General features: G+C 47.8%; 8 protein-coding genes across 8 annotated transcripts; 4 read left to right on the top strand and 4 right to left on the bottom strand.

Moving 5' to 3' along the window:
• Positions 1-132: 132 nt before the first annotated feature.
• stt4 (1-phosphatidylinositol 4-kinase STT4) lies at positions 133-6,624 on the bottom strand (the record flags this gene model as incomplete). The annotated part of the gene is made up of 11 exons (XM_056650029.1): positions 133-1,416; positions 1,476-1,763; positions 1,822-2,025; positions 2,084-2,336; positions 2,403-2,774; positions 2,831-3,191; positions 3,244-3,381; positions 3,434-3,542; positions 3,601-6,291; positions 6,369-6,549; positions 6,617-6,624. 11 exons carry the CDS (start codon positions 6,622-6,624, stop codon positions 133-135), a joined length of 5,889 nt encoding a protein of 1,962 aa, XP_056495093.1.
• Positions 6,625-7,139: 515 nt separating this feature from the next.
• N7469_011125 (uncharacterized protein) lies at positions 7,140-9,290 on the top strand (the record flags this gene model as incomplete). Its single annotated transcript, XM_056650030.1, has 6 exons — positions 7,140-7,178; positions 7,251-7,698; positions 7,774-8,366; positions 8,419-8,549; positions 8,616-8,632; positions 8,683-9,290. 6 exons carry the CDS (start codon positions 7,140-7,142, stop codon positions 9,288-9,290), a joined length of 1,836 nt encoding a protein of 611 aa, XP_056495094.1.
• Positions 9,291-9,838: 548 nt separating this feature from the next.
• On the top strand, positions 9,839-11,663 carry N7469_011126 (cytochrome P450; the record flags this gene model as incomplete). The annotated part of the gene is made up of 4 exons (XM_056650031.1): positions 9,839-10,084; positions 10,206-10,403; positions 10,468-11,523; positions 11,598-11,663. The coding sequence occupies 4 exons, from the start codon at positions 9,839-9,841 to the stop codon at positions 11,661-11,663; spliced, it is 1,566 nt and encodes a 521-aa protein (XP_056495095.1).
• A 400-nt stretch (positions 11,664-12,063) lies between these two features.
• On the bottom strand, positions 12,064-12,783 carry N7469_011127 (mitochondrial 37S ribosomal protein mS41; the record flags this gene model as incomplete). Its single annotated transcript, XM_056650032.1, has 1 exon — positions 12,064-12,783. The coding sequence occupies one exon, from the start codon at positions 12,781-12,783 to the stop codon at positions 12,064-12,066; it is 720 nt and encodes a 239-aa protein (XP_056495096.1).
• A 371-nt stretch (positions 12,784-13,154) lies between these two features.
• kin28 (TFIIH complex serine/threonine-protein kinase subunit KIN28) lies at positions 13,155-14,431 on the top strand (the record flags this gene model as incomplete). The annotated part of the gene is made up of 2 exons (XM_056650033.1): positions 13,155-13,341; positions 13,419-14,431. 2 exons carry the CDS (start codon positions 13,155-13,157, stop codon positions 14,429-14,431), a joined length of 1,200 nt encoding a protein of 399 aa, XP_056495097.1.
• A 1,818-nt stretch (positions 14,432-16,249) lies between these two features.
• N7469_011129 (putative kinesin family protein (KipA)) lies at positions 16,250-19,189 on the top strand (the record flags this gene model as incomplete). Its single annotated transcript, XM_056650034.1, has 2 exons — positions 16,250-17,027; positions 17,097-19,189. 2 exons carry the CDS (start codon positions 16,250-16,252, stop codon positions 19,187-19,189), a joined length of 2,871 nt encoding a protein of 956 aa, XP_056495098.1.
• Positions 19,190-19,511: 322 nt separating this feature from the next.
• Positions 19,512-20,683, bottom strand: N7469_011130 (uncharacterized protein; the record flags this gene model as incomplete). Its single annotated transcript, XM_056650035.1, has 2 exons — positions 19,512-20,538; positions 20,607-20,683. 2 exons carry the CDS (start codon positions 20,681-20,683, stop codon positions 19,512-19,514), a joined length of 1,104 nt encoding a protein of 367 aa, XP_056495099.1.
• Positions 20,684-20,953: 270 nt separating this feature from the next.
• pxr1 (telomerase inhibitor/ribosome biogenesis protein PXR1) lies at positions 20,954-21,916 on the bottom strand (the record flags this gene model as incomplete). Its single annotated transcript, XM_056650036.1, has 4 exons — positions 20,954-20,974; positions 21,022-21,381; positions 21,474-21,834; positions 21,894-21,916. The coding sequence occupies 4 exons, from the start codon at positions 21,914-21,916 to the stop codon at positions 20,954-20,956; spliced, it is 765 nt and encodes a 254-aa protein (XP_056495100.1).
• Positions 21,917-22,276: the final 360 nt, after the last annotated feature.

The raw sequence follows: 22,276 nt of genomic DNA on the forward strand, positions 1-22,276 counted from the left end.
CGGATGACAACTACGAGGGATGATATGGTAGAACAAAATATTATCAATTGGTTTCGAAGAGATAGAAAGAAGTAGGTAAAGCAGGAAAACAGGAAAGAAAGAAAGAAGAGAAAGGGAGGAAAAGAACAGTGGCTAATAAGGAATACCGTTGGTCATCAGCTGGAACTGATCATATCCCTTGGTAGAAACGCTCATGTAGGACTTCCGCACAAGATCCCGCATATACTCAGCCGCATCTCTCTCATTCTTGTCGAGAACGAATCGGTCTCGGAAATTCTTTAGGGTTTCTGGCTTGAAGCATGGTAGACCACTGTCAAGCATCAGGGACACAATATGGGCCAGCTTAGTGCTGTAAGGACGCGAGGCGAGGAATGCCTTGACAACCAACGACTCGAACCAACGGTAGGGTTGGGTGTTGGTCGGGTTATGCGAGTTGTGGCCTGGTAGACTAATGCCTGATGTGCCACTTGGATGATGAGCTGGGTTATGAGTACCACTCATCACGGCAACCATCTCGGAGGTCAATTTGAATGGGGCCCGTTCGAACCGAACTCCACCAGGTGCGATGTCGAAACAGAACCCGAAGTCAATATGGATGATATGACCCGCGTCATCAACCATAATGTTGCCATTGTGTCGATCCTTGAATTGAAGCAAGTACGAAATGACCGAGTAAGCCGCCATACTCTTGACAAAGTTGGTACGTGCTTCTTGGAATCGAATCGAGTCTTCACCTCCGTACTTCGAAACGAAATAGTCATAAAGACCATTCACTGCCTCGCGACCTAGCATATCTCGTGAAATCGAATTTGGCAAGACGTCAATCACACCACAACCAGGTGCCGTAGATGTGACTCGGTACGGGAACACCCAGACGTCAAGTCCAACACTGGAGAAGATGCTCCGGAAAGCTGCAATCATCTGCAATGCAAGCATATCTTGACGACAGTCATCACCGACCTTAAAGATTGCCGACTGCCAGATTTCATACGTCTCCTGTTCAGCATCCTTCGAGCGAACTGCCACCTGGCGCGAGTCAGTATCGTGAGCGAGGCCAGAAATAGCCTTGGTATCCAGTCGGGGTCGAGTCTTTTGGATTCGGAAGGTCGCCATGTATGGTGCTTTGGCATGGCTTTGAAGAGGCTTGCCGGACTTTCGATCAATTCCGACAACTACACCGTCGGGGTTACTAGGAAGATAAACTCCAACCTCGACCTTGATTTTGCGCAGCTCTTCCTCGATCTTCTCCTTCTTCTCAGGCTTGCTTCTCTTGATATAGGGCCGGAGCTTGCCGGAAACGCCGGTCACCTCGCCAAAGAATGAGAACTCGCGTTCGTAGAAGTCACGTTCCTCGTTGGAGAAGCTTGAGATCAAATTATCAATGAAGCGGTCCAGTGTTGGCTTAAGAGGGTCGGGCTAGGGGGGAAATGTTAGTTTATCGCTTGGCAGAAAAAGGGCAAGCACGTGAAGCTTACAATTTGAGAATCCTCGTCCTTGTAGGAATTAGCCTTCATGTTCCAGATCACTTGGTGTGCGAAAAGTTGGGAGAGTTTGGCGGTCTCGAGGATGTAACGCTCAACGTATCCCAGAGCGTCATATCGCAGAGCTTGTACCAACTGAGGCACGAAGTAGAAGCGAACATCCATCGAGTGGCTTTCCAATGCACGCATTGCGTATTGCAGAATGTACGGATGGTTGCCATATGCGGGCAGGAAGTAAGTTAAGGCTTCGGTAGGGTTGACAGGAGCCCAGAACAATAGATACTAAATGATATGTTAACCAATGGAGCTAGGCATTTCGAATGAGAAAGATCAGGCTTACCTTCAGTTGGTGAGTGACATCAGAGGGCAAAGACGAGTCGAACATGATCTCGAGCGCACTCGATTCAGTGATAGCCTTCTCGGGGAAGTTCAGAATCAACCATCGAATATCATTCTGCATCTTAGGCGACGGGAATCGCGCAGCAATCTGAATAGCCAGCCCGGGACTCTCGGTCCACGCAAGTCGAAGGAAAGAGGCGACACCCTGGTGATCATGTCAGCTATCACAAGAATTTGTTGGAGGTTTAGAATTAAACACTTACCTCTGCCGGATTCTTGCCCCCAATCGAGGGTATATGGTGCTTGCGCTCGGGCTCCAAGGGGAAAAGCCAAACCCGGAGCCGAGATCTCTCATGTTCAATGAGGATCACCAAAAGATCTTGCTTGGCCTGCAGGGACTTGTAGGATCCCTGCGACTGGGAAGCAATGTCCCCAACTGTTCGAAGGATAGCCAGGGTATCGGCAAAGACCTTGTCTTCCGCCTTTATCTGCAGACGATTGCCGCCAAACGACCATCTATCACATTGCAATGTTAGAATTGAAACCGACTTTTCATTCCGGGTAAAGGCAGTCATGACATACCTAGGAGTGTGTTTGAACCAGCTGAGTGCAGCCGTGAGAATCTGATCCTTCAGCTTCCAAGTAGCAGGGCCATTGCGAGGACTCATAGTTTGCAGAATCTTCAAGGCGAAGACCACTATTCGGAAGTGAATCTCTCTGGCCAATGGATGACTTTGCGTCTTCGCAAGGGCCACGACAGTACCGCTGACGAGACGACAGAAGAGCTGCTGGTCCTGCAAGTTACCAAGGCGAACAGCATTGAAATGGCTCTCGAAGAATTGGAGAACACGCATGTGAGGCGATAGGGTGTTCTGCGCATCCTGTTGATTCTTGAGCATCAAAGCTTTATCTGTTGGAAGAAGTTCAATCTTCGCGTGCATAGGATCAACGCAGCTGAACCTGTCAGTAATATTCTTGTCACGAAGGGGGTTATAAATGAGATGACATACCCAAATTCTGGATCAAAAAGCCCTTGTCTGCATTGGATGCTTCTCTCCCATGCCTCGACAACCTCCGCAAGAACTCGAGGTTCGATGCTAGGATTCTCATGAATCACGCCGAGCCAGAGAGATACACCCAGTTTGATAGTTTCTTTGGTGAAAGTCCGGAAGGGCAGAGCAACAAGGTAATGAACAACAGACAGCCGAGGTTTGCTGCTGCTGCAAATGAGGCCTGCGGCTTGTCTAAGCGCATCCCGGAATTCAACAAATGGTATTTCCTCTCCATTGACGCTGCGACCATAAAGACGGGCGAGGGTAGACTCCAGGCGATCAGCAGCCTCAGGTGAGACTTCAGCCTCTTGCTTGTGATCTGAGGGAACTATTAGCAGCGGAAGTAAAAAAGTGTGTTTTGATGCACAAACCGGTGGCGCTTAGAAGGTCATCATTTGGCCCGTGAAGCAGACGAAGGTCAGGACGGCGATATTTCTGGCGAGTGGTGTAGAGTGCCATGAAATCAGAAGCCAAATTAACATCGCTGGAATCGTGGACATCAAGGGATCCTAATTGAAGTCAGCAACCGAACCCTTAACACGAGAACATGAAAATACCCACCCAATTTGGGGTCGCTCTGAGGGATCAGAGAACCCATCTCAAGCGCAAAGGATCGGCCCATGGAAATATGACCATAGCCACCATCATCGTCGAATTCAGAGAGATAGGTCTATAGAAAAGTATGAGCATCTGGCCTGTGTCCATCCGTCATATAACAGAGTACATACCTGGAGTAGTCCTTTGATATCTAGAGGGGCAAGATCCAACACTGATGTAACCCATGTCTTCGCATGCCCGAGGAATCGATTCAAGGTCATCTTTCTGAAGGCATAATTATCAGGCAGATCAACTCGAACAATACCCATGGGGGAAACTAGAGATGGTTTCCACTCGAACTCATCCAGCTCGCCCTGAAGACAGGACGACCACATCACGGTAAGAATTTCCAACAATGCGAAGAGAGAATGCTTCTCGCAGAGTGCGGAGGGACATTCGCGGATGATCTTGTCAGCACATTGAGTTGCGATGCTTTGCACCCTTTCAATGCGGTGGCAACAGGCTGTCAGGAAATCTGCCAGCTGTTGAGACAAGAAAGGAGCGGAAAACTCATCAAACTCCCCAGACAATGTGCGGGAGAGGTAGCAGGAGACAGTCTTATCGGCGACAGCACTCATGCAAACAACCATTTCTGGAGTTGCGAGAGATGGATCGCGGAAGTAGTTCAGGATCTTGGTGCAATCACCCGCCGATGCACGGAGGCTTTCAATCAAAAGAACGGCATTGAGGAAGACGGATCGCGGATAATCCAGTCGCTTGATATCTGATTCTCGGCCCGCGAGCTCTGCAATGAGAGTTCTCTTCTGCTCCAATACTCGCTGTGGCCCAGCACCTCGTCTTAGCACCGTGTTGAGCTCCACGTCACTCTCCAGGGATTCCATGCGTTCCTCAGCAATAAGTGGTGGTGAGTGGCTTGCGAGCAAGCGGAGCTCCTTCAGATGCTGCTGCGCAACGGCCGAGTTGAGCGAAATACCATGGACAGCGATGTTGAACCACGCATCCCGGAATAAGGACATGATAGTATCATCATAGTCAAGTGGAGATTGAGCGGTTCCTGGTGTGGAAGATATCAAAAGTGCCAATGGTTTCAAAAGAGGCGTGATGTCGCTAGAGGCAAAAACAACCTCCCTATGACGCTCTGTCTCCAGATCTGGAACATCACCCTTATTGACAATGCTTTCCAAAAGATGAATTAAGTATATTCTATGGAGCGGAGACTGTCTGTCCAAGGACACTGCGAGCTGAGCCATGGCACATTTGACTGCCTCGGAAATGACTGTCAGGCTCTTGTGGACCCCATCCAGATATATACGAGTATAGAACTTCAATAGCAGCTGGAACTCGGCTGTTCCACTGCTCAATGCGAGAACAGCGGTTTCTTGGATGATGTACGCATCCGCAGATACGCCGAGTTTGCCAACCTTCTGGAGCAACATGGACTGTGCTAGCGCGCTGATTTTATCATCGTTGCAGCCAGTGGCAATGGTAACAATGGCATGGATGACATTTCGGAATACGATAGTGTCTTCCTCTCCACTTGCAGAAAGAGAAGTTTGGCTTCCATTTCTGTAAGCACCAAGATTGTTTGCATTGCCAGTAGGGTCTCCAATAAACTGGTCCTGGACAGAGGAATCCCCGTTAGGACTGGGACTCAGTGCATTACCCAGAGAGTAGAGAGTGGTGATAACAGCATCTTCAGAGAGGATGCTGAGGATTTGGGCAAGGCATTTAGCAGCGACAGCAATGACCGGGCTGGAGGGAATTCCTCCTTGAGTCAAGAATTTCAACAAGCAGCGTCTTCCAATGGAAGCGCCATTCGAAGACATCCTCGCCAGGATGGCGGTGCATTTTAAAGCAATGATGGCCAAGTTATCACAGGCCATTTGCTGGGGATCAATCAGAGTATCCTCCAGCCACGAAAGCAGGACATCATTGTTGGTGGCATCTTCACCTAGAACGACACAGTTCAAGAAACCGACAAGTGCCTCTCCTTTAACAGAGAATGCAAGACGCTGTTGCGAGGGAGATCCAACTTGGAGATAGTCCGAACCGTCCGCAAGCAGATGAATCTCCTCGCTGATGAGGTCTGTGATACGTTCGACCAGAACAATATCAGCATCATCATAACCTCTTGCGATGCTCATACCTGCCATATACTCGTCTAGCAGTTGGTCATCGGACAAATCCTGTGACTCGATCAAAGATGCTGCAGACGACTTCACAAAGCGCATAAAGCCCTCCTGTACTAGCATGGCACCGAGGGGCCGACCTTGGACGGCATATCGTCGCGTATACTTTCGCCAATCCTTGAAAGAATGCTCTGCTCCACCGGCATTACGAATGGTAGACGAAGCAGTCTCAACAGCAATCATGAATGACTCGGACAGCATCGCCCGAAGATGGTCTATAATTCGAACCTTTTCGCCAGAAGACCAAATCGAGGTATACTTTGCCGATGCCTCCAAGAATCCCACCAATGAGACGGCAATTGACAAAATGGCAATCGACTCATGGATTACACCACGGCCCCCTGACTCGCCCGAGGAATATTGAAAAGGGGTGACTGCGCTGATTGCCTCGCTGCAGTTATTCAAGAACTCCGTTGCTGCATTCACAACGGCTTTCCGCAATGATGGAAACCTCGTGCCTAGCGACAATAATGCCGAGGTGAGACTGCTGGTGAGCACTTCCCATGGTGACGGCTTCACATTATGCAGGACAGGCGAAGGCCGGAATAGCTGGCTAGGAGCCTCGGGTAAATAGCGAGCCAGTTGAGAGACCAACTTAGTTGCACGGTCTTTATCATCCACAGATGAAGCAGCTTTACACAAAGCAAGAAGAACATCCAGTTCACGAATCCCCTATAAGTTCGGCAATAAGGTTAATTTACATCCCCAACCAGATCACAAGCAGTGGCTCTTGAATTGCGTATGCGTACCATTGGAACCCGCGACGTGGGAGATTGATCTTTCAAGACTCCATTAAGAGTTCCATCTGCTTGACGGGCTGGTCGAGTCTGTTGTGAAAGACGCGAGAGGTCTGATTCATTGCCTTGGGGTTGCTTGACGGCCAAAGCGGCTAACTTCTCAAACGCCGAGCGCCTGATCCCGACTGAGAGACTACAGGGAGTATTCATTAGCAAGGGAATTTGGAAATAAAAGACATAATCATCATATAGAAGCATACCCATCCATCTCAATCGAGTAGTTTCCAACTGATTTATGCTGATTTGAAGCCGAAGTGAAGAGGAAGTTGGATCGTCCGAGGAGTTTCTGGGGAAGAAGGGGGAACAGGCACGTGCAATTCGGGTGGAATGTTGTTTGTTTTTATATTCATTTTTTGTATAGAAATTAGACATATTACTATGATTTAATTAGACTATCACTGATTTAATAATTTATTCAGTTATTATAAAAAATCATAATTAACATAATTCTTCGATTGAATAATGAATATTGCTGCGCAAATGCAAATGCACAGTGGGAGGCGCATATCCGATGAGGCTCCGCGCTTCTTCGACTTTCTCCTTCTTTTCTCACCCAAGTCCGTCCAACTCCAGAAAAAAGTCCATCGCATTGTCTGATTGGACAAATAATTAGCCTGGAAATATTTGACTCTGTCGAGATATATCGAGATAAACCTCTTGGTCATTTGATCTCGCTCATTGGCTGTGATTCATCCCCTCGAGGTCTGGTTGTGAGCGAGAGCCATGGCGCCTCGTGAGAAGAGCTCGCTCAAACGGGGAAGAGTGAGTTAATGGCATTGTCTCTTTCTCTTTCTACTGTGATAATGCGCATACTGACACGATTGCGCTCGCTAGGTCACTGAATCAGACTCGCAAGATCAAAAGAAACCCCGACGGTCCCAACGACTCTCAAGCCAGCAACAATTAGAGACACCCGTGGATTATGACTATCTGCCTACGCCACTGACACATAAAAACAACTCGACAGCGACGGATATCCGCAAAGAAGTGACCGCCACACCCCCAGACAGTCCGAATCATGCGCACGACCTTTCACAAGCCGTGTCTTCCCCACCAGGAGACACCCAGGCTCTGTCGCAATTTGTCTACCCTCCGAGGGCATTCGCGGATGATGTCGAAGATGAGAGTGCGGAGGGAGTCTGGGGATATCTCCTCCCGCTGGATGATAATGTGAGCGGTCCGTTTGTGTTGAAAAAACGGGATAGCTGTGCTGGACGTAATAAGGCTTCTAAGAATGGCCAAGCTCCTGGTGGTTACTTAATTGGTCGTCATCCTGAGTGCGGTAGGTAGATGTCTCAACATATTCCCGGGAGACTATGTGCAATGTGTGATGTGCGACAAACTGATCATTCAACAGATCTGGTGATCAATATACCCACTATTTCAAACCGACATTTCCTACTCTTCTCGGAAAAGCGGAAGGGAGATGTTGTTGCGATGCTGGAAGACCTTTCGAGCAATGGGACATTTGTGAATGATGCTATAGTGGGACGAAACAAGAATCGTGAGCTTGAAGATGGTGATGAGGTGTCTATTCTAGGCGAAGCACGGTTTGTCTTCCGTTATCCTCGCACACGAGATACACATGGATTCCGCCAGCAATATCGGATTCTGCAGCAACTGGGCAAAGGTCATTTTGCCACTGTTTATCTTTGTGTCGAGCGAGCGACTGGAAAGCAATATGCAGTGAAAGTGTTCGAAAAACGTCCGGGAGATTCTCAAAAGACCCAAGGGGAGGCACTACAACAGGAGATTGCTCTTTTGATGGGAGTGAACCACCCCAATCTACTCTGCCTGAAGGATACCTTTGATGAGAATGATGGTGCTTATCTTGTTTTAGAACTTGCTCCGGAGGGCGAGCTGTTCAATTTGATTGTCAATAAACAGAAACTGAGTGAGGCTGAAACCCGGCATTTGTTCCGTCAGCTCTTTGACGGCTTGAAGTATCTGGTATTATCTGAGTCTCTCATATGAAGCGATAATAGGACTAATCATGTTCTAGCATGACCGAGGGATTGTCCACCGAGACATCAAACCAGAGAATATCCTTCTTGCTGATACGAAAATGACGGTGAAACTGGGAGACTTTGGCCTTGCAAAGATCATCGGTGAGGATTCATTCACGACCACCCTGTAAGTGCAATGACTCCTCTCTGATCTGTTTGATCCTATCTTTTCTTATGCTAATACGAATGATAGGTGTGGTACACCAAGTTGTAAGTTTGCACCCTCCCATAATGGTTCGTGCGGTCACTGATTGTTGTAGACGTGGCACCGGAGATACTGCAAGAGACCAAACGACGACGTTATACCAAAGCTGTGGATGTCTGGTCGTTGGGCGTGGTTCTCTATATCTGTCTCTGTGGATTCCCTCCTTTCTCCGATGAATTATGCACTGCCGAGAACCCATACACTCTCGCCCAACAGATCAAAATGGGCAAATTTGACTACCCATCACCATATTGGGACTCCGTGGGAGATCCTGCCTTGGATCTGATCGACCGAATGCTCACAGTTGATGTCGAGAAGCGAATCACGGTGGATGAATGTCTCGAGCACCCGTGGCTCACTGAAAAGTACCCCAGTGTCAACGATAGTACCGAAGGACTGACGGGTGCACTCGGCAAACTGGACTTCTCCAAGCGCAAGGTCGAGCGTGAACGTACGCTCTTGAGCAGCGTTAATGCGGCAGACTTCAGTGAACGAGCTGAAGATGGCGCTGCCCCTGTTAAAGTGTTCCATAAGAATGAGGCAGGCAAACGAGTTCACAATCGTCCAGCCAAGGTCTCTCGCCGTGAAGCCTCTCCTGGAGATAGTGGACCTCGAGACTTTGCCAATCTTGGTGAACGAGGGGATCCTGCATTGTACAATTAATGCTCAACATGCTATTGAGTATAGATGTGCATTCTACATACGTTGATTCTCTTCTTTCTTTCTTTTTTTTCTTTTCTTCTGGTTTTACTTTACTCTGTTCTGTTATTCTTAGGGCTAATTAGGGTTATGGTTTACATACAACATAATGTGTATACATGAATGAGAGTATACAAGTAGTTAGTCTAGGCGCATCGTACGATCTGCGACGGACCCGAAGTGGCGTGAACAACAAAACAATTCAATCATAAATCAGCAATTCATTAAATTAGTATATTCATGAGAGTAAATAATATTATATAATTAAATCTAAAAATTAAATCTAAAATTAAATATATAAACTACTAAGAATAATAAATCCCCCCCTATATACGATATATGTACCAAATATACTGCATAAAATGGTTGTATGCTGCCTGCGGGTCTCACCGAATGACAGCAAAGATTATTCTTCTCCCCCTTCCACTTTCACTTTCCAACTTCTTCTTCTTCCTCTTCTTCCCCCCTCAACTTCCTCAACTCCTTGAAATTCCCCAAGGATTCACGTCGCAATGGGTCTCTTCGCTAGTTTTCTTGACTATTTCTGCGAGCATTGCTCGTCCCAGTCAATTTATACCCTCGTTACGGTCGGCTTCTTCTCCTTTATTGCCCTCTCCGTCCTCGTCAATGTTCTACGCCAGTTACTCTTCAAGAATCCCCATGAACCCCCTCTGGTCTTTCACTGGTTCCCCTTTGTGGGAAGTACCATTAGTTATGGTATGGATCCGTATACTTTCTTCAATACTGCCCGCGCAAAGGTGTGTACTCCGCAATTCCTCTCTTTCTTTCTCTCTTTCTCTCTCTTCCTCCGCGAATTCTCTCTCCTTCGCGAATTTCCCCTGCCAGGGATTATTTTTTCTAATTTGTTGTTCTACTTAGTACGGCGATATCTTTACCTTTGTTCTCCTGGGAAAGAAGACTACAGTCTATCTAGGTACCAAGGGTAACGACTTCATTCTGAATGGAAAGTTGCGCGATGTTTGCGCCGAGGAGGTTTACTCGCCACTGACCACCCCCGTCTTTGGCCACGATGTTGTCTATGATTGCCCGAACTCGAAATTGATGGAGCAGAAGAAGGTGAGAAATCAAACAGCCGTCAATCGTGCTCGTAAGAGCCCCCTCGCTAACCCATTCACAATAGTTCGTCAAATTCGGTCTCACCTCCGAGGCGCTGCGCTCTTACGTTACCCTGATCACCAACGAAGTCAACGATTTTGTCAAGACCTCCCCCGCTTTCCAGGAGCCTAAAGGAACATTCGATGTCTCGAAGATCATTGCGGAAATCACCATCTATACTGCCTCCCGCTCGCTGCAGGGTAAAGAAGTTCGGGACCGATTCAACTCGACCTTTGCGGAAATGTATCACGATCTGGATATGGGTTTTGCCCCTATTAACTTCATGTTGCCCTGGGCCCCACTGCCTCACAACCGCAAGCGTGACGCCGCGCAACGCAAGTTGACCGAGACTTATATTGATATCATTCGCAAGCGTCGTGAGGAGGGTGGTAAGAAGGACTCGGAGGATATGGTCTGGAACCTGATGTCGTGTACTTACAAGAATGGCACTCCCATTCCCGACAAGGAAATTGCCCATATGATGATTGCTCTCCTGATGGCTGGACAGCACTCTTCTTCCTCGACTGCGGCTTGGATTGTTCTGCGCCTGGCGACCTGCCCCGAGATCACCGAGGAACTTTACGAGGAGCAACGCCGTGTTCTGGGCGATGAGCCTCTTACCTATGAAAGCCTTCAGAAACTGGATCTTCACTCCAAGGTCATTAAGGAGACTCTTCGTATCCACGCCCCTATCCACTCGATCATTCGCGCTGTCAAGAACCCCATGCCCGTGGAGGGAACACCCTACGTGATCCCCACCACCCACAATGTCTTGTCTTCCCCTGGTGTCTCTGCTCGTTCGGAGGAGTTCTTCCCCAAGCCGCTGCACTGGAACCCCCACCGATGGGACGAGGCTCCTGTCACCCAGGAAGATGAAGACGAGGAGAAGATCGATTACGGTTATGGTCTTGTCACCAAGGGTACCAACAGCCCTTACCTTCCATTTGGTGCGGGTCGCCATCGCTGTATCGGAGAGCAGTTTGCCTATGTGCAACTTGGCACGATTCTCGTTGCCTTGGTGAAGCAATTCAAGTTCACCTCCACTCCTGGCAGCACCGGTATCCCCGAGACTGACTACTCAGTAAGGACCCCTCAACTCCCCTACGCCAGCCCACTACGCAATTTGCATCAGGATGATACTAACATGATCGATAGTCTCTGTTCTCCAAGCCTCTTGGCAAGTCTTTCGTGCAATACGAGAAGCGCGGAGTTAAGGCTTAAACAATTTCAATTGCACAGAGCAAAAAACAACCATCAAGGACAAAAGACTTTTGACATTGCCCTCAATACATTTTTAATGACTTTCAATAGACATGCGTTCCAACCAGCATCTTGGTCCGATGTCTTTGAAGGATTGTACCCGTTGTACATTATCCATTTCTATTTCATGATTATTGTTCTGCTCGTGCCTTGCGCTTCTTCCCACTTTTATTATAGAAGGGTTTTGTTGATACAGTCATTTTATCAAATAATCTACAATATTAGATGACTTCAGATGATGATATTCAAGAAAATGATATAAGTATAGTATATAGTACAGTACATTTGTCAAAGATAGAGGTAAACCGCAAGATGAGACTCAGATATGCAAAGAAAGAAAAAACGCCCATCAAGCCTCTATCTACGCCTTCCTTCTCTCTTCAAGTCTCTTCTTCGCCCGAACCTCCACTCGTCGTCGTTCACCACCATCAACCTTTGTTCCACGCTTATCCTCCCACATCCCCTCTTGAACTGAAATAGTCGCAGCAGACCCATGACTCCCCTTAAGTGGTTTCAAAAAGGGTCCTCGAATCTTACTACCACGATGAATCTTCATCTTCGCAAATCCAAACTTCTTCACCGAATTCACGCCCGCAAATGAAACCGCGTCAGGCGCAAGGTTAACAATTGCCTTCCTCATCCCCGGTGTAAGTGTAGCACTTGGTGCAGTGGGCGTAGTAGATCGACCTTCCTTCTCGGTAGCAGGAATCTCAACAACACGCAATTGAGCGACGCCGTCGACGACATTCTCTAAATCTCCTCCAGGACCGTGAATACCGTTGCGGAACTTTTCGCGTTTCCGAATTAAGTATCTGCGCTGTCTGGCGGGTTCGATGCCTAGATCGCGGAGTTGATCGGAGGTTGAGGTGAAGAGTTGGTCCCAGGATGTGATTTTGCTGGAGTGTTTGGACATTTCGCGGCCGATTAAAGTTAGGAATGTCGGGACGTCTGGGACGAATGGAGTTGGTGAGGGGATTGCTGGAAGGGCATTTCGAGAGAATTGGCGGATGGTTTGGTTTGGAAGGCTTGTTTGGATGATTCGAGATGGTAGGCCTCGGAGGAGGGAGTTGTGGAATGCCATTGTTTATTTGTCCTTCAATGGACAAGCGTGTCTGTTTTTGACGTAGACACTGTTTATTCCCCCTTCTCAAAATGAAACCAGGACGAATCCACAACGATTCCTGAAGTGTAGATTGAAGACGAGAGAAGGAGAGAGTCTGGGGTGATTGAGAAATTTCGGGACTGCCTCGGATTATTAATAATCCGGGAGCTACCCGCCCTTTGGAAGGCGCCCAGCTTTATTCAAAGATGCATTCTTGATATATCAAGTTCTCGTCCAGAACATCTTTCACTTCCAATGACCTCGTGATTTGAGTCGAACTATTTATTCGGTGGCTTTTCATTTCTGCCAGGGGCATTTACCCCAATCTATGAGCAGTGCTGCGAGCAGTCATGGCAGCCTCACCGTTTGCTTCTCGCTCTCCGTCGGTGACGGTGGCGTCACCTAATACAGCAATTAGATTGAAAGCAGCAGCTGCTCAAGCAGGATCTGAATCTACAGATATCAAGATTTCATCCCAATCTCATGGTGAACTTACGGAGCAGTTGAATAATTCTGTAGCACAGAACTATGAAAGAGGTTCGAACTACCCCCATCGCCCCTCTCCAACGATCATGAACTTGATACTAATGTGTGCTATTTCTATTTCTATTCAGGCAAGAAACTAGGTGAAGGTACATACGCCGTAGTTTACCAAGGACATCGTCGAGATACCGCCACAACCGTCGCAATCAAAAAGATCAAGGTCAATGCCGATTATAAGGATGGACTGGCCATGGACGCAATCCGCGAAGTGAAATACCTCCAAGAATTATCCCACCCGAACGTGATCGCGCTTCATGACGTTTTCTCCAAACATGAGAATCTTCATCTGGTCCTTGAATTTCTGCCCGGAGGCGATTTGGAGATGTTGATTCGGGATCAAAATATCCAATATGGTGCTGCAGATATTAAGGCTTGGATGGGAATGCTAGCACGTGGAGTCTGGTTTTGTCATGAGAATTTCGTCTTACATCGTGATATCAAACCGAACAATTTGTTGATTGCAGCAGATGGTGAGGTTAAACTGGCTGATTTCGGTCTAGCCCGGTCATTTGCAGATCCTTATCTAAACATGACCCACCAAGTGATTACTCGTTGGTATCGACCTCCCGAGTTACTCTACGGAGCCAGACAGTATTCCGGCGCCGTTGATGTCTGGTCTATGGGAATGGTCTTTGCTGAATTACTATTACGAGTTCCCTTTGTTGCAGGTAATTCAGACCTGGATCAAATTGCCAAGATTTCAGAGGCCTTCGGAACGCCGACTAAAGATAATTGGCCCGGTGTCGAACAATTACCATTATATATTGAGACGGATAAGAGTCAAATCATCCCAACATCCGGACGGGACTTTTTCCTTCGACAATTCCCTACGGCTGGTCCCGTGGGTGCTGATCTGTTGATGTCAATGTGCACATTAGACCCACGAAAACGAATCACTGCAGTTCAGACCCTTCGACACGACTGGTGGACGATTGATCCCCAACCAACCAAGAATGGAGATCTCCCGCGGAAACGCCAGTCTGCAGAAAAGAAAATGGGGGAGGATTTGAGTCGACGTGGTGGTGAGATTAATGATGGTCCATTTAAAAATGCTGCACGACAATTAGATTTTGGGGGGAAGTAATACCAGAAGCATCAACCATTATCACAAATTGATTAGCATCACAAACTAATTGTATGATCTTTCGAGCCGCTTTGAACAATTTCGTAATTTGTCTCCGTTGTATTTGCTTTTTTCCCCTTTACATTGTCCGGGCTATCGTACATAGTGTATGTATGTACTCCGTACATATGGATCGTTCTCCATCTGCATGCAGATGCATGATTGATTCGCTGCCCAATCTTCTCCCGAGTGACAGCTCAGGGGAACCACAACGACGGAATGGAGCAAATAAGAAATATCTTAAAGAGGTGTCAACCAGTTAGCCGCACGCTCCGCTACCTGTCATGTAGCACTGTCCACTAGAGGCCCAGTCAACTGCAAGCCATTCTGACACTGCCCGATATCACCCAGTGGGGGAAGTTTCATGATGTCCCAGTGTACGCAGTACAGTACATAGTACAGAGTACTCCATCCGGACATCTCCCGTATCTGTATCCCCTTGCATTTGCGAATATCTATTGGTCACTCCTTCATAACAGTGTGCCGTGTATGCATTGTATGTAGTAGTAATAGTTACCTTGGGCTTCCCTTGTGGTAGAGGGGGATAACCATCTTCAGGATGAATGACCACTTGATCCCATAGGGTAAGTACGGGGATACAGTGAAATGAGCACAGCTTCACAATCACAGTGGAGACAACACTCTGTTCAAGGAGGATCAACGTTCAAGGTTCACACATGGGACTCGAGGGGTTCCTCCAGAGATCCAAATAATCGACAAGGATCCACAAGGGGAGGGGTGGTTAAAAGTCGATAAACGAAGGTCATTCGTCCCCCTTTTTCAGCGGCCCTTGGTTCCCCCCATCCTTCTTCCTCCACCACATTGACCATCATTGGATCAGTCCAGCTCCAGCTAGACCTACGACGGACCTTGACTCGTTCGAGAGTTAGACTGTGCTGACCCCATTTTAGTACCACGCCATATCCTCCCAAAACAGCCCCTTTTCCCCGTGCAGTTGTGCACAGTGTACACTTTTAGTATAATGTAGGGTACTTTGGAAGGGCCAACGTGAGAGGGGGAGAAGGAGAGTTGATGGGGAGAAGAGGAGTAGAGGAGTAGAGGAGTAGAGGGGGGTCTAGCCTGGGGATAAGCAGAGGGAGAGAGTAGTACTTGCATAATCATAGAAGTTAACTACCAGCAAGATGTACCTCTGTCTTGTAGTTAGTTGGGTAGTTCCTGCAGTTTATAGTTGCGCAGTTGCCGGCTTTAATTTGCACTTGCCGTTTTTATCTTTTTTTGAGGGGGGGGGGAAAGTGCGACCTTCACTATTCCGCTCTTGCCTCTGTTGATTTCGCGACTTCCTCTTCTTCTGACCTTCTCCGCTTAACTTCTTTTCTTCTCCTCTTTTTCTCATCTCGTCTTTCTATTCTTCATCTCTTCTCCTTCACCGGCAACTTCAACGGTTATTCAGCAGTGGCGTTGACTCGTCGCGATCGCAACGCATAATCTCTTGAGGCACGGTACGTATCCGAGACTCTGTTTACGTTCGCCCACGGAAATTCCGCTCCATCGACGACATCAATCGAATATATGGCTTCTCTTATTGCTATTTCTGAGCCTATATTCTGAAAACATCTGTCTGACCTGGTTCAAGCACGGCAACCGAGTCGTATTCCCCCGCCGAGTTGGTGATTTTAAGCCACCCGACCAAAGCCTGCCGTGTGTTGAGTTGGATTGTGTCCGTATGGCCGCTGCGCCTTCACGCTGCAATTAAGAATTTTGAATTGAGTTTCCGGTGGGAAAGGCAAATTCTGCGCCTGGTCCTATTCGGTCAAGAAGATGGCCTCAACAACAACTCTCCCTCAACCATCACGGCCGGTCACCAACCCTCCGTCTGGTTCATTGCCACAACTTCCGAATCCTAAACCCAGGAGGAGGCTCCCCGCTGCCGACACTCCAAGGGCTGTGTCCCCGTACCAGCCATCGAAATTGCGAACTCCGTCAAGTCCCAAACCCTCTCTACGATCACCTCTTTCGAATTCCAACTCCACGTCAAATCTGAGTACAGTTCGTTCGGCATCAAGTGGACGTGCACCGAGCAGCCCCGATAAGTCCCTGCGCCGAACAATCAGCATCGCCTCGTTTCCACAGCCACCAAAGCCCGGAGGAAGTCGTTCCTCGACGTCTTCGGTGACTGGAGTTCCCACCTCCGGTTCCACGGGTAGCACGAAGCCGAAACGGGGGTCACGTCTGAGTACGGGAACAACCAGTAGCTACCGCAGCTCGAAAACACCTTCGTTATTAAATGGAAGTGGGGATGGGAAATCCATTCTATCCGATGCGCGCGATCCGGATGCTTCGCCCGGACACAGCAGAAGTTCCTCCGCCCAGGGATCTTGTTCGACCAGCGCGACCACTTTCGAAGATGCAGATGATACGAGTACCGCCAAGGGGAGCTCCAAGGGCAAAGAAACAAAAGGCAATGTGATTGTCAGTGTGCGTGTCCGGCCAGATACTTCAATGGGTGACACTTCTCGAAATCATGGCGAGTGGTCAGTTGAAGGCCGTCAAAGTCTCGTTTCCTACCGGGGTAAAGAAGGAGGAGATTACTATTATGGTGAGTCCTAGCATACAGATGATATTCTTCGTATTGTGCTTAGCATGATTTTTACTGACGGTATGGCAGATAATGTATTCACTACTCATGAAAACAATGCCAAGGTTTATGATTCGGCCGCCAAACGCCTGGTGCGACGTGTTATGGAGGGTTATCACGGTACTGTCTTTGCTTATGGTATGACAGGAACTGGTAAGACCTTTTCCATGCAAGGAACCGCTACCTCCCCGGGTGTAATTCCTCTGGCGATCACGGATATCTTTTCCTTCATTAGAGAAACTCCGCACCGAGAGTTCCTGCTTCGAGTCAGCTATCTCGAAATTTATAACGAGAAGATTCATGATCTTCTTTCTGCTTCAGTCTCCAGCGGGCCCGGGGCATCTCAGCAAGAGGAGATCAAACTGCGTGAAGATAGTAAACGAGGTGTATATGCCACACCCCTGAAGGAAGAGATCGTGCAAAGTCCTACACAGCTTCTTCGAGTGATCGCGAGAGGAGATCATGCCCGCAGGACGAGCAGCACTCAATTCAACGCGCGCAGTTCTCGAAGTCACGCCGTGGTCCAGATTGTGGTTGAGAGTCGAGAGCGTGTGCCGTCAAATAATTCGCAAGACAAACGAGCCGGAATCGCACCTGGTGGCGTGCGGGTTTCTACCCTGAGTTTGATCGATCTTGCTGGTTCTGAACGAGCTGCAGATGATAAAGAACGTCGGACGGAGGGTGCTCATATCAACAAGAGTTTACTTACCCTCGGAAATATCATTAGCGGTCTCTCAGACAGCAAGGATGGTAAACAAGGTAGTGCGGGAGATGCTAGGCATCTTCCCTATCGTGATAGTAAACTCACTCGTCTCCTGCAGCCAGCTTTGTCTGGAAATTCTTTGGTCAGCATTCTTTGCACGGTCCAGTTAATCTCTGGGGTTAATGCGAACACCGGCGAGACGCTGAACACGCTCAAATTTGCTGCGCGTGCAAAGAACAATATTGTTAGTCACGCAAAGCGAGCCGAAGAAGCATATGGGGCTGGGGGTGGTGATTCTGGGAGCCGCGTGCTGCTGGAACGCTATCGCATGGAGATTCAAGCTCTTCGCGGGCAGCTGGACACGCAAGCCAAGGCCCAAGCTGAGAAGGAAATGAAATGGGATGAGCAACAATACGAGAAGGAGGCTCAGGCTCGACATGAGGAACAGGTTTTAGAGATGCAATTGGCCCGAACGGCCCTCAAGGAAAGGATCGAGCATCTGAACCGTCTTATTTTGAGCTCAAAATCCACAGGCGTTAACAACCATGGCACTATGTCTGCTCTTGGTCGACTTTCAAGAATGTCCAGTGTCGACAATGGAACCCGCTCTTTACGGTCTTCGGCAAGTCATTCTACACTGGGTGCTGGTCACTCTTCTATCCGGCCAATTTCCTTCATGTCGGTCAATAGCAATGAGCCATCAGGAATGCCCTTCGCAGGTGGCTCCTTTGGCAATGAGGAAGATGATGAGTTGGGCGAATTCGGCGATGGCAAAGCTAGCCTACAACGACAAATCACAGCTTTGCAGGCTGACCTCGGTGATAAAAACCGATACATCTCGACGCTTGAACGACGACTGCTTCAGGCTCGACGTTCTAGTCACTCCCGCATGTCGATAGGTGTCAAGTCGACCGCTTCGACCATCGCCGAGCATCCAGATGCAACGGCCCTTCTTCGTGAGAAAGATATGGAAATCAATGAGCTCCGTATTCAATTGGACGATAAGGATCGAATGTTGGCTGCTCTTCGATCTGCAGCTCGACACCGCGATCTGGCAGTAGTGACTGGTGACCCACAAACGCCAGACCTTACAAACAAAGCGGAATTCTTGAGCACTGCACCGAACAGCCCGCCAAGCGCTGGCGTGGTTGACAAGAGTGTCAGCCCAATGGTTCATATGCCCGCCAAATCTCCAGTGGATGGCGAAGGCGATCGAAAGAAGAACATGGATGAGGTATCCAAAATGTTGGATGAAATGATACAGGGCCGCGTTGATAGCGGGCATATGGAGAGAGGTTCTTTTGGGGCAGCTAAACGGATCTCTGCTGATAGTCGACGTGTATCGACATCAGCTGAAGTGCCAGGCTTAAAGCCAAGCACGCCGGTCCCGACAGAACCGCTTCCAAATCTTCCAAAATAATGAGGCTATGACCATGCCTCTTTGTGTTTATCGTTGATCTGATACCCCCTTTTTTGGCCCAATGTTTTATATGCTTGTACTCTTTATATGCAGATTTGCTGGATCTTATTGGAATTTGCGGCCCAGCGAGGCAATGTATTATTGGAACTTTTTATTTTATATTAGCAAGATTATGCTGGAATAGATACTTATGTACACTCAGAATCTTCATTGCGTATGAAATAATGCCATTTGTGAAGTTGATTGTATAGAAATGAAGTATTCGACAGTGCTAACAACACAGATAATACTCTGCGGCCATAATTGTGCAGAGCGCAGAGAATTAGGAGATGATTTCCAGTTCACCCTTCCTATCCTTAGCATATACATCCTTCCACTGATCCCATAATCGCTGAAGCTCCTCCACATATCGAGAATGCAATTCATCTATGTACTCATCACCGATCTTATCCCTATTCCTCTGCTGCATAACAGGAATCGGCCTTCCAACCACAATATTCAACGGTCGTCGATAAGGCATCAATCCAACATCATAATTGAATACTCCCCGTGCATGAAAAAGAGGAATTGTAAATCCCATAGTCTGTTTCACAAGCATTTGAATCTTATGAATAATAGGATGTTCATCCGAATGAACCTGTTCATAAAGATCATTCTCTCCAAAAGCCAATACAGGAACTAAATCCGCACCAGTCCGAATGGCCAATTTAATAAATCCCTTCCGTCTCTTCAATACAAGTCGTAACGAATGTGGTTGGGAATTAAGTGATTCTCTCGCTCCACCGATAACAATCGTAATTGCTCGACCCATTCCTTCTCCATTCTCCCCACCCTTAGATAAAAGGTTCTCGCACGATTCTCTCGAAACACTCGCTAACCCCATGGCAAGCGCATACTCGCGATAAAACGGAATGCGAAAGTTTGAGTCTAGCGTAAGTAACGTGTTCGTGATTCCGGGGAATAATTTCGAGAATCCTAGTGCTTCGGTACCGAAGGCTGCGAAGGCTCCGTGAGATATTATGCCGTGAGGATGGTATCCGAAAATATATTTCTTGGTTGGGGGTAGTTCTGCTTCACGGTGGAGAGAGGCGGGGAAATATGAGGCGTAGATTGACCAGATTGGGAGAGAACGGAGAAAGGAACTTCTTCCCTTTAGATCGCCTGATGTTGGTGCTGTCGAGAATAGGGAGATGTAGACTAGATATGGGAGGAGGAGGGGCCAGAATAAAGGGATTGCGCAGGTGAAGAAGAAACTGCATAAGAATAGAGCGATTGTAAGGGTGTGGCAGAGTACGATGAAGGTTTGTAATCGCCTTTCTAGGCCGATGTTCAGTGGTGCCCAGTGAATACTGTCAATCGTTAGTTTCCTGGTGGAGGAACGCTAGAGGGGATGTGGATGAGGGAGGGAAGTGTATACCGTTTTCTATCTTTGCTTGTGACTCGGTTGGACTGGGACTGTTTATGTCCTTGACCTGAAGAGGCGTCCCCATTCATCTTCTCATCTGCTTGAGGGAGTTGATGTGGTGAAGTGAAGTCGTTCGAGTTGATTGCAGTCCGAAGATGACGTCGTGGGCTTAGTCATGTGGGTACACAGTGTATATCAGTGTACTATGCAAATGTAGTAAATATAGTGCAGAATATACAAGAAATAATATTGTAGAGTATACAATGAATGAAGGATAGAGTATACAGTAATATGTAATTCAATTGTTGTAATCCCCAACGCCATCCCGCTAGTGGGTGTCTATATAATGCAACTAATCTCTACGCTTTTACCATGAAAATCTACTTATTGTTAGTCTCGTTCGATAATAATATATCTCAAGACTTACCTCATTCAATGACTTATCGTCCATAAGAGCCCTCTTCTTCTGCGCAATATGTCGACCACGGAAAACTTGTCTTCCAATAGGAAGTCGCTCTCGTGCTGTAGATGAGACAGCGACAGGTTTCTCAGTCTCCTTCTTGGATTCGGATTTGGAAGCCTCGCTCGCGGATTCATCATCGGAATCGGCCTTTCGCTTCTTCGATTTCTTCTTTTTCTTAGATTCAGAGACTGATGAGGAATCGTCGACGTCTGTAGATCGGTCTTTCTTCGAGGACTTTGATTTCGATTTCGACTTGGACTTGGACTTGGACTTGGATTTCGACTTGGATTTCGCCTCCGAGGACTCAGCATCACTGGATTCAGCCTCGCTTGGTTTTAGCTGCTCCTGCTCCTGCTGCTGCTCCTTCGCCTCCTCCTTCTCTTGCGCTAATAACCCCCCCCACGAACGAATCTCACTTCGGGAAATTTCAAAGCGACATATCGGGCAAGTTTAACATCATCTCTTTTCCGTTCCTCCTTTTTCAATTCAGTGTCGGATTTCCCGTTCAGTCGGCCCAATAGTCCCTTAAATGCATCGAGACCAGTTGGTTCCAAAGCCTCTCGACCTCCACGAGCGCCCAGGCCTAGTGTGTCGTCTTTGATCGTCACTTTAATATGACTTGTACTGGCATTAGTCAATAGGTCGGCGTGTGCAGCGTCTTTGGCTCCGAGTCGATTGCCGGGGGCCCAGCCCTGAGCACTCATGATGCGGTGGCCGAAGCCTGATGTGGCTCGCGCCCATTGTGTATTGTTGGGATCATTAGAGATCTTGGTTCTCCTAGTGGATAACGTATCAGTTTAGTGTTTCTCAGAGAGTTGATTTTGGTGTTTGCATACTTCTTAGGACCGGCTAACCCCATGGTGGGCAGAGACTGTTTGAAGGGGATATTTTCTCGGCCCTCAAAAGTCTAACTTTTTTTGATGCGGAGATAGCTGAGTCATCTAAAGATAAGCCTCACCGCTTTGTTATCACGTGACTACCGAGAGTACAGTCTGTAAGTTAGTGTTGACATTCGTGCATCATAATAGAACAGAATACGTTATAATTAGGTTAAGGGAATGAAGCTGATAATTTTTCCATTGACAGAGTAATCGGCCGTTGATTTGCAACAGAGAAAGGTGTTGTGATATGATATCTTTGTAGACTTCCAAAAGAGGAACAGTCGTTAGTGCACAAGGCCACAATACAGTTAGAGTTGTCTAGATTCTACACTCCGCTA

Source organism: Penicillium citrinum (assembly GCF_028827155.1).
Source record: "Penicillium citrinum strain IBT 23319 chromosome Unknown utg000010l:1.0-1229701.0:1.0-1230130.0, whole genome shotgun sequence".
NCBI classification, from domain to species: Eukaryota; Fungi; Ascomycota; class Eurotiomycetes; order Eurotiales; family Aspergillaceae; genus Penicillium; species Penicillium citrinum.